Raw genomic sequence first — 18,908 nt, forward strand, 5'->3', positions numbered from 1 at the left:
AGGTTTTATGTGTGTGTCTTCCCAGCTTTCACCACAAACCTAAACAGATGGAGCCGTTATCTCTCTGTGCGGCATCTTCGGGGTGTTGTCAGTGCGCGTGTGGTAGTTCCAGATCTGATGCGGAGCAATCCATGTAACACAAGCATTTGATTAATGATGAGGAAGGCTTCAGAAGTGTGGGATAGACCCGGCTCAGCCACCTGGACCGCTTCGCAGCATGTGGGTGCACCCTCTCTCTCCGCAACGCAAAGGCGCAAGCCCCGCTTACAAACAGTGTCCCAGTGATCTAAGCATGGTGGACGCCTATTCTCACAGCCCCCAGCAATCTCCAGGCTCCCCCTTGTCAGTCCGTTCTGCGCGCAGCGGGCTCGATATTCCTACCTTCTGGTAGAGCTGAACTTTGGTTAATGCAAGAAGTGGGGAGTGAAATGTGCGATGCTGTGCACGCTGTAAAGGGATTCAGTCCGCAGTGCGTGGCCTGTAATGGCGCCCGTGTGGGGGAAGTGCGCCGGGCCTCGTGGCCGCAAGGCAGTCCTCTTGTCACCACCACCTCATGTGTGGCTCCCCGAGGCGTAGTACGAAGCGGACGCACCCAAGCGGAGCAGTCCGCCCCCACCCAACCTGGTGCAGCGCCTCGTTGGGCAGCGAGGGTCGTCAGGCCTCTCAGCGCGACTGAAGTCGGGCGCTCGAGTGTAACGCCGCGACCGTCGCAGGGTCCCAGGGGAGCGCGCTCCACTCTGCGACGCTCCCGCACTCACCGCCTCTCCACTGCTCAATGTTTCACCAGTCCCCTCCTGTGTCCTGTGCAGGACAGCATTGCTGCACGGTCCCAGCACTCTCCCCGTATCACCGCACTCACTGGGCAAGGCAGGGCCGCTCCACAGTACTCAGTAGATCGCGCCTCTTAGTTTTGCGCGTCAGGTCCCCCGCTCAAGCTGGTCGTGTAACTCGGTGACCGAGGTGCTGTTACGGGTGATACTTGCACAAAATGTGCACCTGTCGGGGCGGATCCAAAATTCGTCTCCCCAAGGCACGGAGGACACCAATAGCCACAGGATAGTTGGTCGGATAATGTGTTGAGCAGAGGAGCCGACGGCTTAGGCGGCCATCGCTGTCGCTGGCTTATTCCGCCCCCCCCCAGACAATGATATATAAGAACAAAAAGTCAGCACAAAATAAACTCTTAATAAATATTACTATAAATAAAAGACAGGTACAATGTACAGAATGCTAATCACATTTACTACTGTATTCAATGTTTCAAGTTTGAAGGTGACTTTACTATTGTTTTTTACTGGGAATAATGAAAGTGGAACTGAATGGTGGCTGATATGGGGCTGGGGCCCAAGGTCAGCTGTGAGATAAGGTGTAATGGAGAGGGGTGGTGAAAAGTGGATAATCAAGGCTGTAAGGGAGTGTGCTGCAGAGTCAGGGGTCAGGTGGAGGTAGTAAAGAAAAGGGTATCTCCCAGAGGGAGCCCGAGTAGTGTACTTGCTTGATACTCCCATTTTACAAACCTCCTTTTCCTATCAAAGGGACATTACATGGAAGAAAAGCACTTTTTGAGAGTGATAACATTTAGAAAGAGACTTTGAAAAGAGTGCCTTTTACTGTGCCTTGTAAGACTAAGGAGAAACAGGAGGGCCCAGAAGAAGGCCTGGCTAGATATATAAGCGATAAATCAGTCCAGCACTGGCCCACCCAAATGTACCTTTGGCCCATCCAAATAAATATTCCTGGAGCCGGGCCTGATGTACACTAAGACTACTGGTCTCAATCCAGATCCATATGGACAGCCTGTGGACTTGTCTTCCTGTGTAAAAGGCCAAGCATAAACATTTGATGGTGTGGCCCACGGATTTTAGTGAAGTGCCCTATTTATGAAATAAAAGCGCCTCAGAAATTGTTCTAATGCCTTCTCATCAGCTGTTTTACACATACTGCACTGATTTTAATGTTGTCTTTTGATGACGTCCCCTGAACGTCATGATTACGCAATGAACCCCGGGAGGTGTGTTGGTGATGTGCCCTGGGGTTGTGTGAAACTGGTTGATGCCCCGCCACGTGGATCTATGATACTAAAGGCTTCGGCTGCCGCCCGTGGCCTCGTAGAGGGACCCGTGCAGAGGCGGGCAATTTGTTCATGCCTGTGTCTCCGAGTTTTCATTTCGCATAGGCCCGTGAATCCCCGTTCCCGCCCAGTCTCCCTACTGTGATCGCATTCTCATTAAGCGGTTACCTTGAATGGTGCAACATAACATTGGCGACGAGCAGGTGCTCTCTGCAGCTCCGGGTGGCGTGTGGCAGCTGCTACCCAATGTAGAGGCGCGCGGTGCTCATGCTGTGTGTTTGACCCAGCCCTGGCGGCCCTGCCTCTGTGCTCTGCTGCAGCTGGCACCTCCTCCAAATCACGCCAGCGGATGGTGGAAAAAAGCAGTAAAGAGATCCGATGCAGATGCTCATGTGGCGAGGAGCCCCTCCCAGTGGTGCCCCACTCAGCACAAGGAAGTGCTGTCCTCGGGCCTGCAGAGGTGTGACAGAAGGGAAACATCCTTTACAACGAAACTTTTACGACGCAAAGCTATTACAACGCAGGTTTTACTACGCATACCTTTACAATGCAATACACAGGGGGGCGCTCTAGGATAGGGAATACGTTTAATTTACTATCCAACACCTTCCCTAGTGTCCACGGGGACTGGAGTTGAAATAGTAAATTAAACTATTCACTATCCAGCACCCCAAAGTGTAATGCGTTGTAAAGGTATGCGTAGTAAAACCTGCGTTGTAACAGCATGCGTTGTAAAAGCAGGCATTATAATGTCATACATCCGTGACAGAACGATCCTGAAATCACAGGTGGGACAAATAGACCTGTAGAGAGCGGATAGGTGATGTTCCAAAAAAACCAAATAAATATATTAAGAAGTTTAAAAGACTTTTAAGAAAAGTCACAGTCGAATGTGGATGATGTTGCGAAAGCGACACACTGAAACTATTAAATGAAGCGCGTACTGCTTGGAGTGAACTGCCATCATCCTCTAACTCATAACAAGCACACTTATCAACAACCAACCCCACATCCAGGCTTAGGGAAGACTGGGGAAGGAGCACCAAGGGAGCCTCAGAAAAAGTGACGAGATCTGATTAATCATCACCACACACTGGCAAACATTCCGGCAGTGGGACCTTTGATAGTGGAAGGTGCTTCTCTCGGGGGAAGCACCTAGGCGGAAAGAGTGGTGGAGAGAGTAATGCTATTTTTTGAAGCAATGAAAGTGGATAATGCTCAAAAACAGGCAATACTACTCCATTTAGGGAGAAGAGAAATGTATAAAATATTTAAATCAATTAATGAAGGGCGCCAAAGACGCACCACACCCTCATAGCTGCACTAACAGCGCATTGTGAACCAATGGCAAACCAGGACTATGAAAGGTTTGTGTTCTGACAGGCCAGAAACAGACAGAAGAATCCATTGATCTCTTCTAAGCATGTGTGAAGGATTAAGAAAGTACATGTGGTTTCAGTGATGAGACGGAGGAATAAGAGGATAAATAATCTAAGAGTGTGCTTCAGCAAAGCTATCCGAGTGGCTCCTACAAGAATCAGGAAAATCTCAAGCTGATATCCTGATGCTAGGCTGGGCCAAATAACTATCTTTAGCTTGTGCTGCACACATGGAAACCGCATTACAGAAATCCATAAAAGCAGAACCAGAATAATAACCATGGCCCCCACAGCGCAACAGGACAGGAGAAAGAACATGAGGACCAGGACCTGTGGATACTGTGCATAGGGTACGGAAAACTCAATCATTTTGTGAAAGTCTGTCGCTCAGGAAAGGGACAAATCCTGCACACCACCATCAATGCCATGCCAGACAGGCACGAACAAAGCAGCGATATGGATGATGACGAAAATGAAGAACATACAGTCATAAGTTTTCACCATTGGTGCAGCCTCGCAAATCACAAGGCACCTACCACAATGTCAAATACTGGTGGGAAAACACCCATCCACTGCAGTGGGGGGGCACAGGTGTAACAATCAACATCATGTCGGCAGAAGTATATGAAACAATGCGGTTGCCCCCACAGCTACTTCCAGCCATGATTAACGTCTTTGCATACGGCCAAGAGAAACCTCTCATGATGCGAGCAAAATATCAAGACCACCATACGCTATGGTTCCCAATCATTTGAATGTCAAGTGTATGTTAAGGAAGGCGGTCACAGCATGCTTATGGGGTGCCAAGCAGCTGAGGCTTTGGGCATCTTCATTTTTGCGTTTGGGATACATCAGGAAACCATAAATTACATCCTGGATGAATTTCAAAAAGTATTTGAAAGTATTGGATGTTTTAGAGACAAACATATTCACATGCATAACGATACATCAGTACAGCTGGTAGCTCTCCAACACAGACACATTGCGTTCCACCTGAGACCTCTTGTGGAAAAGGCTTGATACCCCAGGAATCATAGAGAATGTGGATGGGCCCAGCACATGGGTGTCACTGATTGTCGTCAGAAGGCAACCCAAATAGCCTGGAGAGGTGTGAATATTTGTAGACATGCGCTTGCTGAACACTGCCATAAATAGAGAGTGGCACCTAACTCCAACAGTTGCTGACTTAAGTGGTGAGCTCAGTGGAGCCAGCTGATTCTCTAAGTTGGACTTGCATCAGGATATCACCAGTTGGTTCTTGTTGAGGAGTCTCCTTACATTACTACATTTTCAACACATGTGGAACTGACGTGCTACAAACGTTTGAGTTATGAAGTTTCTAGTGCAGCTGCAGTATTTCAGAACACAATTCAAGAGCTTCTTGTGGACTTTCATGGAGTGGTGAATGTCAGCGATGATATTTTGATCCATGCAAAGACCGTGCCAGAGCACAATGCCCGGTTGCGAAGGATCGAGATGTGCAGCTTTTTAGGCATGGTCAACTATTGCTGTCACTTCATAAAGGGTCTCACTATGCTGATGCAACCTCTCTGAGAGCTGACTAAAGGATCTTTCCCCTGGTCATGAGTGTAGGAGAGTAGGGTCTGCTTTCCTATGGTCACCCCACTTTTTGCTTTTTGTTTCACTGGTTTTCGACTTAATGTGGCTGTGGGCCTGCTAATCAGACCCACAGCCCAGCTGCTCTCTCTCTAAATTCACTACAATGTACTTTAGGTGCATTACCAATTGGATACTGGATCACCTTATGAGCCCCTGTACAGTGTACCATAGGTACCCAGGGCATAGGTGCATCCAAGGCCTACCAGGGGCTGCAGCATTTATTATGCCACCCCTGGCTGGCCACTCACATTAACACAACTGGCTGATCACTCAGCTGGGGCAAGGTTGTGTAATCAACCCTTGCTTAGATATAGTATACCTATATCTAATCTTATATCTAGACACATATACACCTATAAGTCACTCCTATGACAGGCCTTAACAATCCTGGAGGCAGAGTGCTTGGTTTTGTGTGAGATGGTGCTCTAGCATGAGCCGAGCCTGTCTGCAGCTTTCGGAACCATGTCCTTATAGCTGTTCTAGGATATTGCCATACCATATACTCTTAAGTGCATTATAATCCTTGCGATTATATGCTAACTTTGGTTTGGCTTTATCAAAACATGTCGAGTAAGGTGTCATACGATTTGGAATACTATCCCCTCGACAGTTCTGTCGACGGGGATATCATTCCACCCTTCTAGAGGGACATGACATGTACATAACCTGAACCCCGGTTAAAGTTAACCAGAGCCTCAGCATCACAAAATGGATGCTGCTACCACAGACACAAGTCTGACCTCCTACTGCTGGGAGTCCTTCCTCTGAGGGAGGCTTGGATAAAGGGTTTCCTGCCTTGGGAGGTGCGAGCACCACCCCAGACAGGATTTTGTGTATTGGGTAGGACAGGGCTGAATAGAATCAGACATGCCTGGGGCACACAAGGTGTCCTCATGCATAAGCCAGTCCAAACCGGTGCTGGGGCTTTCCAGCCCCAGTCCTGGCGCCGAGCGGAACAAAGGAAAGGGGGTGTAACCGCCCCCCTACCTGGTCCCACCCAGAGGAAGGACCTAGCAGGTGATCCACCCCTCAGATTGGGAATAAGAGTGGGAATAGTGCCATAGCACCTCATATCATCCTGAAATCAACTTGAAACTAAGAAGACGCCGGACTTCGACATTCTGCTGCACAGAAGACTGAAGAGCATCTCCCTTGTGGCCAAGGAGTGGCCACCCTCTGAACACAGGCACCATCCAGCAACTCAACGTCTGCTTTGCCGCCTCCTCCTGCTGGAGCCCGAGCCCAGAGCCCAACAAGACCCAGACTCCCAGACTTCTCACAGCCCGATCCACAGTCCCTGCAAAGAAGGGACCCGTGGAGGCACGAGAGACGTGGGACCGGACATCTCGAAATACCCCTGAGAAGCTGACTGCGCAGCACCCGAGGCACCCTCGATGCTGTGCTTCGGGGTTTGAGAAGCCCCACCACCAAGCAGCATTTGTACCGAAGATCAGCCCCCCAGCATCTCCACGATCTGCGTGGGGCTCTTTTGCACTTTTCCACTTGACACGCCATCCAGGCCACTTGCCACGTGGTCAGCGGCCATCTTGGCAACAAAACGTACAATTTTCACTGTGGGTCTGGTTGCTCTTGCCCTTGCTTCTGTAAAAAGGAGCACCCGCTCTGACCTTGCTGGTCGAGTGATAAGCTTTCTTCACTTCCTGCGTGGCTTGCAGTAGCCAAGGCCTGTTTGCTCCAATCAAGTTGCCAACATGGCCATCAGCTAGAGCCTTTGTGGGTCAGCTCGTGATCGACTCCTGGACATCCTCGACCTCTTTGTGTCCACGTGGCTGAGGAGACAAGCTACATCTCATTGCCTGTTTGCACCCGACATCGCCTGGTTCCATCCTGGTTCCACGGTAGTCACTGGCTAGTGACTTTGAACATTGTCCCCTCTGCTTTCAGGTCTTCACCACTTCAGATCCCCCATTGGATCCACCGGAACTCTCCTCGTCGACCCGCCTGCAGCATCTTCATCTTCAGGCACCATCGACCTGCGTGACGAAACCTGACACTACTTCGTACCTGTGCATCCGCTTCCTGTGGGTGAGGTAACTCAGCAACGCCAGTGTTCCCACACTGGTACACACCTCTAGTATATGTGTCTAAAGTTTCATCCTTCTAGGTCACTCGGAATGTTCCTTAAACACTAACTTTGTAACTTGTACGCACCATTGACATTGCATTGGTGTATGTGTGCACTTTAAGCGCTGCACCCGAGTCACACGGGCCTTTCCCGACTTAGTCACTGCTAGTCCCGATCAGCTCCAGCGATTCTCAAGGCCCTAGGCCTACTTCCTTTTCAACAGGTACCACTATTTTAGTATATGGTTTAGGTGGCCCCTAGGGCTCATCCATATTGTGCAACTTTTGTATATTTAAAATGTGTTTTGTTTTAACGCTTATGCTTCTGTGCTCATAAAGAGTACAGGGGATATTTGTAGTAAATAAATATACATATATTTTCAATATATATCTGTGTGGTGTCCTTTCATTTGGTATTCAAGGAGATTGTGTATGGTAAAACAGCTTGCTTCACATGCCTTACTGAGTTTAGCCTAAGACTGCTTTGTCCACGCTACCTCTAGGATAGCTGGTCTATAAGGTTGACTTACAACCAATCATCATAAGGGTTGCTTGGCATGGTACAAGGTGATCACTAGAACTAGTGAGCATCATATAACAGGCCAACTTCTCACACCGTGAATGATCATCTGGTTAATAAACAGAGGAAGATGGCCACTAAAAAAGGTCAGTCATCAGCGAAGAGCCAAGAGGCGACTTGATGCTAGTGTAGGATCAGCATCCGGGCAGCAGATTTAGGCTACCATTTGAATGTGAACCCTGGCATATTGTTTATCTGCGTGGCACTGTGGTCACTGCGCGTTGTGGGCAAGAGGCAATAACTCAGAACATTTCAACATTGAAAAAGTTCAATTTCTATTAGGGCGATACTCCTAATGTGGAAGATCTGGCTGTAGAGCCAACAATCTCAACGACTGCTCTGAAACTGAGCAACTAGAGAATTGATCAGCTGAGTGTGTCGATCTGGGAGTTCAGAGTCTGAATGCAGTCCTGAACCCCCTTGGGACTCCTGTTAACTGCAAGGCTCATATTCAACTAGGGCTTGTTTCTCGAACCAGGTACAATCTCCGTGACAATCCCAGGCCCTTGACTAGACTGAGGGCTCATGTGATCTGATGAGGTGTACCGTACATAATTTAGGTATGTTCCATATCCCAGGTATTATCATCATGAAAAAAATACTCTGATGCTTGAGACTGTTCAACAAAAATCTCTAGATTTTTTGCTGTTTTTCATGTTACTTTAGTTGCTGTTTCTTTTATTTTGTAAGGGAATGTAATGTTTCCTTTTGCAGACATCCCCCAAACGTTGTGATTATGTTGATGAAGCCCGGGGGTGTTTTAGTGATGTGTCCCGGGGTTGTGTGAACTTGATTGATCCCACATCACTTGGAACTATGATAATAAAGGCTTTGGCTGCCGGGCGTGGCCTCAGAGAGGAACTCCGTGCAGCGAAGAGCAAGTTGTTCATGCCGTTGTCTCTGACTTTTTATTTCATGTAGGCCCAGTGATCCCCATGCCTGCCCGGCCTCCTTACAGTGATCACATTACCATCAAGCGGTTACCTTGGACACCGCAAAATAACACTGACTTCAAACTTGCGTCTTTGATGTTCAAGAAGCATGAAAGCAGGGGCCACTAGTGCGGAGGGTTGTCGCCCCACTGCTTTCCTGCAGTGTGAGAAGCCAAAACATAAAATGGTGATAACTTCTAGTTATTACCATTTTATGCTTTCTTTGCTCATTGCGGGCGGGTAGGCAGGGCTGCTCTGCTCTTTGAGCAGGGCAGGGGAGAGCAGAGCAGGGGAAGAGAGGTTTGCCCAATCCAGAGTGCTCAAAGACTGTTTGGGTGGCCCTCTCGGGCTACCTAAACCTGTCATGCGCACTCAACCCTTCTCCATGCAGGCTGCATTGCCTACCCCACTTGCCCCTGGCTGGGTTCCGTCCTGACCAATAACAACACTGCTTGTAGCATTGTGATTGTCTTAGGGGAGGGAGCCTGGTTACCTGCTTCCTGTTCCTGTTGGAGGGAGGGGAGCAGGAGAGTAGGATCCAAGAAGACGCGGGACCCGGCGGAAAGGTAAATGTAAGTTTATTTTTTTACTTCCCAGCAACACCCCCACAAACAACGCAGGCGAATCACACCCTTCCAACCCCCACCCACAAGCAATGCCAGCCGCTACTGCATCGAAGTCTTTGAATGGAAAGATTCAGAAACCTGAAACGCAAGAAAAAGTTCTTCTCCCAAACCTGCAATCAAGATCTGGTTGTCAGTGGTGAAATTATTATGTACCTTGCCCGCTAATCCTGAATGCTGCTTTAATTCCTTTTTTTACCAGAAACTTTCAAGCTGATCTGTACAAGTTTAATAAGTTAATCATGGGGAGGAAATTTAAATTTAACAACTTATTGCTGGAACTTTCAGACAGCGAAACATACCCCTTTTCAGTGGCCAAGTTGTTCTTAATAATTACATTTATGAAGTTTATTCCTGCCAGTTTACAGGCCAGTCTACAATGTATAAAATAGCAGTTTTAAAGTAATATCACCCATTACAGTAAGAGGAGTAAGGCCTAGTTCTAATCTTAGATGGCAGTGTGCAGTTAAATTAAACTTGCAGTCTCCTGATGCAGTCTAAGAAAATTGTGTGACATTGAAGTAGCGGTGGAAAGCTCGATCCCGGGGTCCACTAAGATTGCGGTTAGATGTGAAGGACATCTAACATGGGCTTCAATTGGAATTCCATAGAGCATATTATCAAGCCCATTATCGCCATTTTAGCTGCAGTTGTCTGCTGCTAAAGCTGCAATATTTTTATCGCCTGTCTTGATAATATGCCCCAATGTTTTTTTCAAGATATCACATGGACCTTCAGAATCATAGCTGGAACCGAAATCAATTTACAGAAGGACCTTGGTTAGGAATCTTGTGCTATTCGGTTCCTCCTGGTTCTTGTTACTTAAGGAGTAGCTTGTGATCTTTTTTTTGGCACCTGGCTGGCACAGTCATGCACTCCATTATTTCCCACACATGAAGCACTATAAGAGTAGAGCTGAAAAGAGCAGAACTTGGGTTATTAATTTCCTATTCCTTAAAATTGACATTCTCTTTAAGGATAGCTGCATTTCTTGGGGGAGCCTCTCTCCCTAGGAATTACAAATAACTTTTGGAATTCCTGTAATACCATACTCAATTTGCTATGCTATGATATCCTTATAGTTAATAGATGCCATAAGAGTAGAATTTCCACCTAGGGATTCATCTCTTCTGTATACAGATTCATCATCTATTCAGTATATAGATTCAGGAGGCCCAGGAAGCCCAGATTATAAGATGGGGGCTATTTATTTCGGCTCTAACAGTAAATACATTCTTAATTGATAAAAGTTATACTCCAGGAATAGAACCTACAGTTAGTGGAGTATTTGTATGGGGTTGCGGACAAACACTAGACAAAATAGAATGCTGTCATTTCCACTGTTTCTTAACATGTACCAGCCTTAGGCTGGTTGTCTGAAAAGCCCTGTCAATACGTGCAATAATAAAACACACCTGTTTGCCTAGGCTAGACTTAATGGCTTTGCAGTGCTTGTTCTGTTGCAATGATTCTGTGAAGTAACATAACTATGCTTGGGGTTATGGGACTCTAGTAGGCAGGGACTGAGTCATCCTACCACTTGAGTAACCATGAGCCCAGGGATTGACTAGCTATAGTGTCTCGCCTGCCCTTCAAATCACTCACAGAGGAACAAGTAAATAGACACCCCAGAACACAATACTCCCAACCCTCTCACGAATCGCGGTTGCAGGACACACCCTTTTGCTCTCATACTCGTACTAGTCCACAAAAAGTTCCGACATTGACATGAGTAAAGTTTAAAATATTTATTTTAACTATCGTGCTCTAGTATGCAGTATATGTGCCATAACAGGTAGAACAAATGCAAAAACAACAGTTGATGGACAGAATGCAGAACAATGTCATACATTCACCTCAGTACAGAGATCTGGGCCTAAATCCATCGTTTTTTTCTCACCATGCAATTACAGCTTGAACCCAGTCATATGCAAAACAGTCTTGACCCTGTGCCCACTGGGAACAGTTCAGCCCGAACTGCCAGGCCAGGTCCTCCCTGGACTGGAAACAAGCCTTCGAGGACGGGTTTGGGGGTTTCAGCCCTCATCAGCCAAGATAGCTTGACTCCAGTGGCATGGAGAGCACAGGACCCACATCTGGGCCTACCCGTCCCACTCAGGGTGACAAATGCAAAAAGAACAATTGATGGACAGAATGCAGAACAATGTCATGCATTCACCCCAGTACAGAGATCTAGGTCTAAATCCATCATTTTTTTCTTACCATGCCATTCCTGTTTGGACCCAACCATATGCCAATCAGTCTTGACCCTGCGCCCAATGGGAACAGTCCAGCCCGAACTGCCAGGCCAGGTCCTCCCTGGACTGGAAACAAGTATCCTAGGACCAGTTTCGGAGTTTCACCCATCATCAGCCAGAATATCTGACTATGGTGGCATGGAGAGCACAGGACCCGCGTCTGGACATACCCATTCCACTCGGGGTGACAAAGTAGAACGAGCATTTGCAATGAAATAGGTCTCGCACAGCTCTGTTGATAAGTTTCTATATCGCTTTTTACATAGATTGTACCTAGCTGGGGCACAATGCATTGTAAGTGATGTTAGCATGCCATGCAAGACCGAGGGCCATATGTAGGAACACATGTTCCCATAGACACTGAATGGGTAAAACCCTTTGATATATCTGGCCCGAGTACTTTCAGAGGGTGTATGTCTCTGAACTACACAATTACATCGCATTTCACAATTTTATCCTTTCACATAACTATATTTTTAGTGACAGGGAGAGCAAGTGATTTTCTCAGAATTGCTTGTGTTTTTTGGTCAAGTTCCAAGTAGTGATTTCATTTCAAGAACGGAGGCTATCATTATGCATATTAACCTTTAATTGCCACTCCAGAGCACCTTTAATGAAGTATAACACATTAAAACACTAGAACTAGAATACTCTAGTCCATAAATATCCCTGGTACTCAAAATTCCTTCTCTTTTATTTGCTGCTCTGGAGAAGATAAGTGCCTTAACCTTATAACTTAATCCTTATATATTTTAGAGATATGTTAGAGTTATCTTTGAATATTTTGGCGTGAATTTTGTTGGTAGTATGCTTGTACGTTGATTTGGTATGTATACTTCAGCTTCTAATTTTCAGGAGCTGGAGAGTACGTAAGAAATTGCAGGGCAAGAGTGTCTCCAAAAATGTGTGCATTGTCGAATGTGATGGAAAATTTTGTGAACAAAAATATAGCCAATAACTGTGTATCACCGGGACTCAAAATGTAGGATGCCAAATGGAACAACATCAATTCAAGTAACATATCCTATCCTTTTAAATTTGCAATAACTGCCTTCCAGTGGAGGAGGTCAAACGAGCAAACATGCTACTTGTTTCCAGTTGTTGACAGACCCATCCATGGAGAATGAAGTAATCAAAGGAAGCTGGAAGTGTAGGTTCTTAAGTTACTTTATTAATTAAGATGTTAAGTTATAATGTTAACCCCATCAGGAGCAGCTGTCCTGCTGCTCAGCCCTCACTCAACTGACATTCACAGCACAGCAACATTCCAATCATCCAACATTCCATATGACATACATACTAGCTGAGCAGCAGGGAAACACAAGTTATAACAGAGAACCTGTTTAAACTTCGATGAAACTGAGATCCAAGAGACGCTTTGCATTTGCATACTTGTTTAAAACAACATGAGTAGAAACCCGTCAACCTGGTTGGGATTGGAGTAATGGGCTATATATCCCAACTGGTGTGATTAGAGGACAGATAATAGGGATATGAAAACATTATACATGGAGGCAAAAGGAGACTCTATTCACTCATTACATGTGCTAAAAGCATCAGTTTAATCAACATTTAAAGGATAGGACAGAAAAACTGTTTACAGTTAATATCAGCACTGAAATTGTAGATACAAAAAATTCTATTATAACCCAAGTGTATACAAGGTGCACGAGTGGGAGGTGAGTGACACTACGGCGACGCAAGTGACAGAGGGATCAGCGTGGCCGGCGCAAAGTCTTCTGTGCAAGAATATTTACAGTGACTTCGAACATAGAGGTTTCTAAATACTTTCAACAATTGATTTTGTTTGTCATTTTTACAGAGAACCGCTATGCAGGAAGCGCCTAAAGTCTGGCTGAAAAGTCGACGGCGTTTCGATCCGTGCAGTTTAGAATCATCTTCAGGACTAGATGAGTAGAGTACAGTGCCAGATTGGCGAATAATCAGTAGTGAAGGTCGGGCTCCTGTGCACGGGCCGGAGTCCCGTGGGTGCCACGTGGGGCAGTCCTTGAGTCTAGTTGGTGTAGTAAAGGGTTTCAGCTTAGGCGTAGAGTCATTTGTACGTCAGCAATGAATATCTATGTAGGTCTGGAGAAACACGGTCTCGTAGGACCTGAGGACCAAGCCGATGGAGATGAAGTTGGCGGGTCCGGGAACCGGTCCAGAAGTGATCGGTTCAGTGGCAGGAATGAATCTCTGGTCGATTGGCAAGTCGGTCGAGTGAATCGCGGTGCCGGCGATGCGACCCGCCGACTACATCTCCATCGGCTTGGTCCTCGGGTCCTACCATGATTGCAGGTCATGCCCTTTTGCTCACACACTCGTACTAGTCCAGAATAAGTTCTGATAGTGACATGAGAAAAGTTTAAAATGTAAATTTAACTAGTGTACTCTAGTATGCAGTTTACGTGCCACAACAACTAGAAAAACACAAATAGGGTTACCATAGCAAGTAGTCCGTAAGTCATAAATGGAGCTGTCATTACGTACGACAGTGCAGCCTAACCTCACTCCCCTTCTACATAAGCAAAATGATTATATATCAGAAGATTTCTAAGTATTAGCAGCAGACCCCGTACCTCAGTATACACAGATAAATGTTCTACATCCTAGATGCTGTTACGATCTTTTCCCTGGAAGGTCCCTCTCCAAGAGTATGTTACCTATCTGTGCAGACCTATGTGACAGAAAGTACGTGTTCCCAAACGACAGCTGCCTTTGCGTGTTTTGTCTAGGTGCTAGGGCCTGACCAGAACAGAATAACAAGGGGCATTGTTGTTCGACCTTGTCTACATGTTCATACTAAATCCCAGGAAAAGAACTGAGTGCAAACCAACTGCATGTTTTTGTGTGAAAGTACATTGTGGCATAAATCAAAATATAACTGTATGGTAATGTGTGCAAAAAAGAGGTCGGTCTGCAACGTTCTCATGCTAACATAGGGAAAACGACATGGGCCGGCACGGGACTTAAGACAGTTCAAATAAATTATGTCAATCCCTCTCTCACTCTGCGTCTTGTTGTTTCTTTTATTTTAAATACTTTTTTGTAACTTCCCTCTTCGGATATCCTCTTCTCACTACGCTCTTTAGTTTTCCCTAGAGTGGTTGCTGTTTCATACTGCAGAGTATATTTCTCTCCTAGTTTCTTATTCTATTTTCAGCTCCATGCTTTATTTCTTTTGCTTTGTGATTCATTCTGTGACTCTTACTTCTCCTTTCTCTACTTCCACTCATCGTTTCTACTTCTGTGTAGAATGTAAAATAGTACAATTTCCAGTTATACAGAATCTTAGCTTACTTTGCAGAAATGGAAACTGAACAGGTACAACGAACATAAAACAACGTGTTGTGTTAGGATTACAGATTGATCGTATGCATGAACAGTTTTTGATAAGTACGGCTTCTTGAACCTCTGTACTTGCACATATCAAACCCAGTTCCAGTTTTTCAGTTATGTTAAAGCTCACAGCTAACCCTGTGAAGGTATGCTGATGCTGAAGCAGGAGCCCTATAGGCTGATCCAGGGCCAGGGTTGGGGAATTGAAGAACTGGGGAGGTGGTTCTGAAGTGCTTTGGCTGATCATTGTAGGCTTTAGGAGCGAGGTGGTAGAAGGCAAGACCGCTGAATCTCGTTCTGTGTATGTGGGGGTTCGAGTAAGAGTCTGGCTGAGCCCAGATGTCTGGTAAGTTTGTGAAAGTTTATGTAGTTGATGTGGTATGTGGGGCCAATGTTGTGCCGGGCTTTGTATGTGTGCCTGAAGAGTTCGAAAAGGGCTCGTTTTTGGACTGGGAGCCAGTGGAACTCTTTGGGGTGCGGGATGATGCTAGTGTGGTGTAGGAGGTTAAAAGTGAGCCCGGCAGTGAGTTTTGCGTGTTCAGGAGACTTCTGGTCAGTTTAGCATTGATTCCAGCAAACAGTGCATTGCCGTAGCCAATCTTGCTAGTGATGAGGCCTTGGGTGACGGTTCTGCGAATGTTGGTGGGGAGCCATTTGAAGATCTGCTGGGGCATCTTGACTGTGTGGAAACAGAAGTCAGATACTCCGTTCACTTAGCTGATCATGGTGAGTTGGTTGTCGATTACTATTCCGAGATTCTTTGGGTGGGTTACCCGGAGGGCTGTGCGTTTAAGTTTGCCAGGCCGCCAGGTGGAGTCCCAGAGGTAGGCATCTCTGCCGAAGAGTATTCCTTCCACCTTGACTGTGTTGAGTTTTGAGGCAGTTGGTTTTCATCCATTTGGTGACCTTGGTCATGCAGGCAAGGAAAATAGTCTGGGTCTTGGAGTCTAGTTGGAGAAGGATAATAGGAGCTGGGTGACATCTGCATATGATATGATGTTAATTCTGTGGCGAGGATTATGTTTGTGAGTGTTGCGATGAAATAGGTGCTGTGCAACTGCACCTGCACATGTAACAGTCATGTCGAAGAATCAATGATCGGCCTAGATCAAGAGCCAAAGTGGAGGACATATTCAACTGGCAACATCCTTTTGATTTTGTGTTTGTACAAATAGGAATTCTCCATATTTATTAACAAATCAATATTTTACTTTGGCTAAGAAAATCAATTATTTGCAAATGTTTGTCACTTGAAAGTGTGTGAATGGGGTAATTACGATTTTATTTCAAAAAGAAAAGCTGATCCTGAAAACAGGCATCAGGTTCTAAAGGCTCTTGCAGCGAAGGCACATTATGTATGAGTCAGTACCCTATCCTGAAATGCATGCTGTGCATCCCATAACTTTTAGCATTGTATTCTGGTGCTGGCTAAATAACTTTGTTTATAATGGCTTCTCTAGACAAAGCTGCATGGCATAAACCATACATGCATTTAGCTACCTACCTTTTCACATTTCTAAATTCACTATTCACTTTGCTGTTTTTTGAGCCACAGGCACTGGGCCATTTCCTGGAGTCATTGACATGTTTGGAGGAGAAGGGGGTCTAACGGAGTTCCGCAGCGGTCTTCTTGCCAGCCGGGACTTTGCCACACTCGCTTTGGCCTATTTTGGCTATGATGACCTGCCAGATACACTGACCGAGGTGGATCTGGAGTACTTTGAAGAAGCTGCAGACCTCCTCTTGAAGCACCCCAAGGTATGTCCTTTCTCCTCATCTCCAAGTCAAACATAGTGTTATACAGACTTTAGATCTGTTGTCCAATAGCTCACTCATTCTACTCCCATCAGAGACACAGCAGTTGGAGGTCACAGTCATGGGTAAAAAAAAATTCAGAAAGTAGCCAGAAACTCCACTCTCATTAAATAGGATATTTATTTTGTTGTAACTAGACAGGATGAGGGTACATTAAGTAGAGGGGGATTGAAGTTGCCCACTCCTTCAGTGGGGATAGAAGGAAGGGGCAATCCAAGCGACGGTCTGATTGTGGGTGGGTAAGGGCTTATGCTTCCCTGGAAGGCCCAGTGGGTGGGGCCCGACACTGAGGTGGGGGTGCCAAAAGAGGTGCGGAATGCAGGAAGTTAAGGATAAGAGGAAAGGCACGACATCTCCCCTGCTACCCCGACAGCAATGGAAAACACTGCGGCCAAAGATCTTCCCTCAGGTGCGACTGGACACTCAACCGGGCCAGGACATCGGGTTCCAGCGGATAGCGAGCAAACGAGAAATCCCAGCCCACATCAACTCAGAGCCAGGGACTCTAATGGTGCCCGGGGGTTCCTGCCCATTTTCCCTTTCTCTCCCTCTGCTCCTTCACTCGTTTTCACTCGTTTTTCTACCCTTTCCATCTTTCACCTTTCTGCCCTTTTCTGCATCTCTGCTCTTTTGTGCCTTATTTCTGCTTATTTTCCCTTTTTTCTTTATCCCTTCTTTCCTCCCTTTACCTTTACCCGCCGCTGCTGCCCCCGCGGCCCCTCCCCCCCTAGCCCGACCGGCCCAATCCAGCTCCTCTCCCCGCCTCCCAGCTGTCCAGCCCTCCCCGACCCCTATTAATGGCGGCCACTGCGCGGCTGCGCCCCGTCCGCGAACTGTCCGCGACCAGCACCAGGAACCCTGGACCTCCGCCCGCCAACACTACGACCCAGCAGCACTCCACGCACTCAACCCAGGCTGCAACAACAACTGCAAGCTAGCATCACCAGCCGACACCCATGGACCCTTCAGCTGTCACCGCTGCCGGCACACCTGCAGCACCGCCAAGAACACGGATCCAGCACAACCCGCCCGCAAGAACACAACTGAACCGAAGACCCTGCAATGCATCCTCCTCAACGTCCGATCCCTCCACAAACACGCCACTGAAATCTGGGACCTCCTCAACAGCCCCACCCCGGACATAGCATTCTTCACCGAAAACTGGACCAACACCACCTCAGGACCGGACATCGCCATCGCCATCCCCCAAGGATACAAGATCTACAGGAAGGACCGCACCACCCACCCAGGAGGAGGAATAGCCATCGTCCACAAATCCAGCCTCCGCCTGAGCACACTCCCTGACGAGTCCACAGAACTGATGGAACACCTTCACTTCAAGATACTGGCCAGCCCCACTGCCGCCCTCCGAGGAACCCTCATCCACCGACCCCCTGGACCCCACGGACCCTTCGCCAACTCCATCACGGACATTATCTCCCTGCAGGCCATTGCATCCACCAACTACACCCTGCTGGGAGACCTCAACTTCCACCTGGACCCCAACACCACTTGCCTCCTGGACAACCTCCACAACATTGGACTCTGCCAGATCGTGACCGAGCCCACGCACTCAGCAGGACACACCCTCGACCCCCTCTTCACTACAGGAAACTCCATCACCTTCAGCCACACCACTGAACTCCCATGGACCGACCATTGTTGCGTCCACTTCACCTTCAGAACACCCACCATCCACAGACACCAGCACCTGCTTCCACAAAGAAACTGGACCAAAATCACCGACGACCAGCTCATCTCCTCGCTCAACAACTCCACCCCAACCATCGCGGAAAACGACGACCCCAACACCGCAGCCCGAACCCTGCATAGATGAATCTCGGACAGCACCAACACCATAGACCCCCTCAAGAAAAACAACAATACCCATGCCAAGAAAGCCAGATGGTTTACCACCGAACTTCGAGAGTCCAGGCGCACATGCCGCCGCCTCGAAAAGGCCTTGAGAAACACCAAATCCACAGAAGCCCACAACAACTTCAGAGCCGCCACCAACGCTCACCATCAACTCATCAGAGAAACGAGGAAAAAAGCGATTGAAGACAGAATCTCCACCCACGCACACAACAGCAAGGAACTCTTCAGCATCATCAAGGAGTTCGCCCAACCCACCAGCGAGTCTACCGACATCCCTCCCTCACAAGACCTCTGCGACAAACTCAGCACCTTTTCCACCACAAAATCA

General features: G+C 47.2%; 1 protein-coding gene across 1 annotated transcript in view; it reads left to right on the plus strand.

The window, feature by feature from the left end:
* The window catches only part of LOC147740937 (acyl-coenzyme A amino acid N-acyltransferase 1-like), a 44,085-nt gene that overhangs the window by 14,047 nt on the left and 11,130 nt on the right, over window positions 1–18,908 (plus strand). Inside the window, exon 2 of the mRNA XM_086952222.1 lies at window positions 16,443–16,645. Within this exon, the coding sequence (XP_086808348.1) occupies window positions 16,443–16,645 (203 nt within the window). The remainder of the gene's footprint in view (window positions 1–16,442; window positions 16,646–18,908) is intronic.

Source organism: Lissotriton vulgaris, chromosome 1_1 (assembly GCF_964263255.1).
Source record: "Lissotriton vulgaris chromosome 1_1, aLisVul1.2, whole genome shotgun sequence".
Lineage (NCBI taxonomy): Eukaryota > Metazoa > Chordata > Amphibia > Caudata > Salamandridae > Lissotriton > Lissotriton vulgaris.